The sequence below is a fragment of the Cebus imitator genome, unplaced genomic scaffold (genome assembly GCF_001604975.1).
Source record: "Cebus imitator isolate Cc_AM_T3 unplaced genomic scaffold, Cebus_imitator-1.0 Scaffold458, whole genome shotgun sequence".
Taxonomy (NCBI): Eukaryota; Metazoa; Chordata; class Mammalia; order Primates; family Cebidae; genus Cebus; species Cebus imitator.
Window position 1 is genome coordinate 1,538,103 of NW_016107773.1, and position 5,875 is coordinate 1,543,977.

At 60.5% G+C, this 5,875-nt stretch overlaps 1 protein-coding gene across 1 annotated transcript; it reads right to left on the bottom strand.

Moving 5' to 3' along the window:
• Positions 1–1,572: 1,572 nt before the first annotated feature.
• On the bottom strand, positions 1,573–5,346 carry SMIM10L2B (small integral membrane protein 10 like 2B). Its single transcript, XM_037732619.1, has 3 exons — positions 4,634–5,346; positions 2,256–3,728; positions 1,573–2,225 (listed from the first exon to the last, which is right to left on the bottom strand). Exon 1 carries the CDS (start codon positions 5,216–5,218, stop codon positions 5,003–5,005), a length of 216 nt encoding a protein of 71 aa, XP_037588547.1. The 5' UTR covers positions 5,219–5,346; the 3' UTR covers positions 1,573–2,225; positions 2,256–3,728; positions 4,634–5,002.
• Between the last annotated feature and the right edge of the window lie 529 nt (positions 5,347–5,875).

Here is a 5,875-nt window from a genome sequence, read left to right on the forward strand (position 1 = left end):
CCTGCACCCCACCCAGAAAGAACAAGATCATCTTCCACCTTTACTCCAGCCCAATTCTCTGGCATTCCATTCCACCATTATTCCAGCCCAATTCCCTGCCTCTCCAGGGGGGATTGGGAGCTCAGGAAAAGAGCTTCTGCTTGGGGTTCTATTTTAGACTTGGTTCTTGTCCTTGGTTTCTCTGTAAAATGGGGATAATGGTTAGGTGGTTGCGGGATTATCATGAGATTAGAATGCAAAGCACCTAGAATGCGCCTGGCACATGGCAGGCTCTCATCAGAGGTCCGTTACCTTCACTTGGTTCCTTTTCCCCACAGTAACAAGGCTGCTCCAGGCGAGATCTGATGATAAACATTGAACAGCCATCATTACAAGCATTACAAGCCAACATTACAAGCATCCCAAAGGAGCCTTACTAAAAACTCGAGGTTGTGCACAGTTTGTCTGGCACCACACAGCAGGAAGAGCTGGGCTCAGGGCTTAGGGCTCAGGTCTCCTGGGCTCCCATCGGAGCAGAACTGGCCTTCCCACCTTCCCTTCCTCTGTGGCAGGGATGGGAGGGGTGGTCCTCCCTCTTCAGGAGGCCTTGGAGCCAGGCTCTGGGAGGATCATCCCCCATCTTGGTTTGCCAAGTCACTTGATCCCTGGAGGGGGAGTGGGACCATCAGGGACTGAAGAGGACCATCTAGACAAAGGGGTGGGAAGCTCAGGGACTGGGGCCCATTTCTCCCATGGTGGCAGATGCCATAGGGTGTTGGCACCAGTGCTTTTGGAGGGGTCCTCCTTGTCAGGGTGCTCTGACCCCTAGGGAGCCCTTAGCAACAGGAGTGCCCCCAGGTCCCCTAAACCCAGGCTGCACTCCTGAGTCTTTGCCACCTCCCTGTGTCCTCTGATGCCTCCCTCCTGGGGCCCTGTGGGCCTTCCTCTAATACTGCCCTCAGCCCTCCCTCCCTCACCTTCTGCCTACTTGCCAACCCCTGCAGCAGCCACTAGGGAGCTCTCTCTCCTGTGGGAGTCACTAGGGAGGAGGGCTCTGATGGGACAGTTTGCCTCCAAGGTCAGGGAAGGGAAGCAGGCTTCCGGGACCAGGTCCTTTATCTTCTCCAAGATTCTGCAGTAACCTGGATGGTAGGGAGGCAGTGGAAGGTGGCCTCGGGCAGGGGGGGTATCAGCACTACACAAAATGACCTGTGTGGAGTCTGCTTCAGTTCAGTTCACCATAGTTCACCCTCAGGATTCTACTGACTCCAGCACTTTTGATAACCAGACTCTAAAGCGGAAGAGGACTTATGTTTTGGGTCGTTTGAACAGACGTTGTAAACAGGACAAGCAGCCACCTCTCTAGGCCAGGCTAGGCTGTTGCCTGCTTCTCATGGGGCAGTGGTTTGGGTCAAGTTGGGTCTCAGCACAGCCTCTGAACAGGAAACACAGTCCCTGCCACAGCCTCCCCAAGCCCTCCCTCTTGGAGGCTTCTCCCTGCCAGTTCCTGGCCATGGGAGATGGTGACCTCACCACGGGGCTTTTCTCCACCCGGGGCCACTGCATCCCCCACCAGACACAGGAGGCCTCCAGTTGGGATTTTAGTGTATTAAATCAAGGACTTTTTTTTAAACTTAGAGAAAACAAGACGTGACAACACCAGAAACAAGAACATCTCTCTGGCCAGCCTGTGGTGACCAGTACACAGTAAATCACACACAGAAAAGCATAAGTCATTCCGGTCGGTGTCTGCATTTGTAGAAGCTCTGCTGCCTGGAAAACAGACTGCAAATAAATAAAGTGCATGGAGACCCTGTCACACAGCATGGACCCCGTTGGGGAGAGAAGAGAAAGGGAGGGAGTGGAGGAGCAGCAGGCGGGGCTACCACTTCAGGCAGCAGAAGTGAAAAAGCAGGGACAGGAGCAGATGCTGAGGGCTCAGCCCTGCCCCTCCCCAACCAGCCCCTCTAGGCCAATACAGCCACAGCAGAGGCCACCGGGGGTGGGCAGACGTGGACTTCCGTGCCCGTCTTATGGGGTGGGGCTCCCTGCAGTGGGAGGGGGATCTCTGAGGGTAGGGACCCCTGTGACTCCAACATGCATTTCTCCCAGTAGGGAAGCAGTTTCCAGGGTCCCAAGCGGAGCCCCTTGCATGGGGAGGGCTCAGGTACCCCCCAACTCCCACACATGCACTCACAGAAGAGCTTTCCTCCACCCTTCCTCACTGGCCCAGGAAGAGGCTGGTGCTGGTGATCCAGTAACCCAGAGGGTGACACCAGGGGATCCAGTAACCCAGAGGGTGACACCAGGGTTTGAAAGGGCCACATCTGTGCATCAGACACCAGGAGGCCCCTCATTCCTCTCCTCCAGCACTGTGCCACTCTTGTCCCACGGAGGCTGCCCCCTAGAGATCTGTGGGAGGGACCAGTAGGCTGACAGGTCCCCAGAGGGGGTCCAGGGTGGACAGGGTAGGGGTGGATGAGAGGGGCCAGCAGGGTCAGGGGTTCCCAGGAGACTTAGCACAAGGAGGCACGCCATCAGGCCCTAGCTGTGGGAGACTGCAGGGGGCACGAGGCAGCCACCGTCCAGCCTCTTCTGGGGTGAGGCAGGTGGACAGCTTCATTCAGGACCTGGGTCCAGTAGGCAGCTGAGGAGGGTACATGGTAGGTGGCTGGGCCACTCTGTCCCTGGAGCTGGCTGGACTGCTGCGGTTTTCAGTCCCAGGAACTGGGAATGTGGACCCCGGGATACCAGTGCAAAAGATGCAGAAATGGGGATAGAAGGTGAGGGCAAGGGTCTCTTCTGGCTCCCCTCTGGGCTGCTCCTGACCATTGTGGTACACCAGTTAGCAGCACACCAGGGGGCCCCCAGGACCAATCCAAGCTGTGAGGATGAGATTCTCCTGTGTGATCCTGGGGATGGTGGGTCGAGCTTCAGGAGAGAGAATTGGGGTCATGCCATGAGTCCCAGCCCAGGCCCACCCCTGGTTTATCCCTTCTCACCTCCTGGTTATGTCATGTCTCCAGGAGCCACGACACCACCACCACCTCCACTCGGCCACCAAACTGGGAGGCTTGGGCCACTTCACTGCTGAGGAGCCCTTGGTGAAGCTCCAGGTGGGGTGGGGAAGCTAGGTTCTGTGGGGGAGAGCTTGGCTCCCCAGGGGTCCTGGAGCCCATCTCTCTGGTCTCCCATCTCAGCTGTCTGTCCTCCTGATCTTCCCTGTTACCTTCCATACTGCTCCAAGGAAAGCTAGACCCCCAGATTCCCTCCCCCGGGCGCCTGCCTCCCTTGGTGCCCTAGGAGCCCTATGCTTCCTCTCTGCTTCCCCCTCCCTCCTCCCACCATGCCAGGTCTTGTAGAAGACTGGGGAGGGGTGTGGGGGCCTGCAGGCCCAGGGGCACGCTCAATTCCTCCTCCTCCTATCTGCGTGTCAAGGGCAAATCCCCAACCTCCCCGAAGCCTCAGTTTCCTCTGTCATTAGGAGGGGGAAATGCACTCCTTCACAGTGCTGCTAGCAGATTTCAGTTCCCAGGGAACTCGGGCCTCCCTTCCCGAGCCAGGACTGGATCACTGGGCACCCCCACCCCATGAGCCTTTGTCCGTGCTGTGCCTCTCCTAGGAACTAGGCCCTTCCTCTCCTCCCGTTCAGGCCCTTCACTCGGCCTCTGCCCAGGCAGGTCCAGGGCCAGAGGTGCCCCCAGGCAAGGCCGGAGAAGGGGCGGGTCACGGTCTACAAACGCCAATGCCTGAAAGAGAAAAAAAGAGACAGATGGGGACCTGAGTTACCTGGCCACCAGAGAGGTCCTTGCTTCCCCCAAGAATGGCGTCCTCTGCAAGCCCCTCCTCCATCTGCTCTGCCCAGCCCAGGCTGAGACCTGCTGTGTGCTCAGACAGGTCTCCTTTTCCCAGATCACTTCAGTACACAGTGGGCTTCTAGAGGCCGTCTGGGGCGGGAGGATGGGACTCTGGCCCTGGGAGGACCTTGCTAAGGGCCTTAGGGAGCATGGGCTGACATGGCGGAAGAGCAAGACTGTGGGGGAGGGGACGGTAGGAATGAGTCTCTCCCACTCTTCCCTGTTTCCAAATGCAGAGCTTGGGGGGTGCACTCAGGGAGGGGCAGGGGAGCACGAGGGACAGCAGGAGCAGGCACAGACCAGTCCTCTGGCCTCAAAGACAGGACAGGAGGCAGTTTGACCAAGGGCTGTGCAGGAGCTGCAGAGAGCCCCAGGGCTGATGGCTAAGAGAACAGACGTGGGACTTGGCCTAGAAGAGAACTGACCTCCCTATGCCCACCGACCTGGGGGAGGAGAAGGGTGGAGGCATCGTTGCTTTTTTAGGCCCTTCCCTGGGCCACCCCCACCCATTCCCCTCCATTCCCCAGGGTTCAGGGGATACCCTCCAGGCCTGTGCGGAAAGGGAGGCGGGCACTGGGGCCTGGGTGGGAGGGGGCCGCCCCTCACCCTATCCTGGAATCGTGACTGGGGAGGAGGGGAGAGCCTGCGGCTGCCTTTCCTTTCCCCAGCTGGGCTCCACAGCTCTTCGGGCTGGTTTGCCTCGGTACCTTTCATATTTCCCCCTGACCGCCAAGGTGCCCAGACATCTGGAGGGCAGAGCCACCGCCCCTCCCTCATTCCAACCTGTCGCCTCCTACCTTTCTGCTCGGGGCCTGGAAAGTCAAGTCGCCGCAGCAGAATTCCCTCCTTCCGGTTTCCCCCTCTTTGGCCAATGTGAGGCAACAGGTCGGCCGAGCCCAGGTAGTTTCTGGAGCCCGATGGCAGGGGCCTGTTCAGTGCGTTTCTGCGCGATCCGGTACCCCCGGGCTGAAGCCGGGGCTGGGCCCCGGGGACAGGGCCAGGGCCAGGGCTGGGCGGTCGTGCTGGGGCGGCGGAGGTCTAGAGTCCAGGGGCCTGTGCTGCCCCGCCCCCGCCCCCCGCCGCGGCCCAGCTGTCCTTCATGCCTGGGACCCGGCCGGGGGCGGGCGGGGACAAGGGCGCCCCTCCAGCCGGGCCTCTGCCGCCGCTCACTCAATCCGCACCTGCAGGCGGACGTTGAGCATCACCGAGGCCACGATGTAAAAGTAGGGGAAGTTCATGCGCAGCCGCCAGGCCAGGTCGAAGAAGGTGAGCAACGTGCGCGTGAGCCCCTTGCAGGCCGCCGCCGAGCGCGACAGACGCACCGCCAGGCCAGACAGGGTCGCTGCCGCCGCCGCCGCCGACAGAGCCGCTGACGCCGCCATGGGCCCGGGCCCCGCGCAGGCCCAGACGACCGATTGACCCGCAGGAGCGCGAGCCTCAGGACCGCCGGACCAGAGCACTAGCGCGCCCAGCCGGCCGCAGGGCGCCCTGTCCGCCCCGCCCTCTCCCCGCCCTCGCCTCGCCCTCGCCCCGCCCTCTCCCCGCCCTCGGGTTGCCCAGATCAAGCCGGGCCCTGGTGACCTCAGTCTCGGCCCCTCTTTCTCGAGCCCGCACAGCTCCGCCCCCTCCACACCCATTCACTGCGGGCCCCGCCCCGACATAGCTCCGCCCCTAGTATAGCCACGCCCCCAGCGGGAGCCTCAGTGAAGCCTTCGGCGCCACGGCCCCGCCTACTAGACACGCCCTTCAGATTTAGTTCCGCCCATCGCTCCCCGTCCCGCCCACACAGCCCCGCCTCTTTCCGAGCGCCTCTGGAGGCAGGAGCGAATTGAAGGGTGGATGGAGCTGCCAGGGATCGCTTTGACAGTATCTCCTAGGTGGGGCTGGAGTGGTGGAGGACAATCTGGAAGACAGATCTAGACAATCTAGATTAATCCCTTTCTCTTCTTAATCCATTGTTTGCCCTGGTGGCTGCACAAAGTTGTCTCAGGTTTTCATTTGCTCGTTTGTGACCTGTTTGTTTGCCGGTGAGCTTAAAA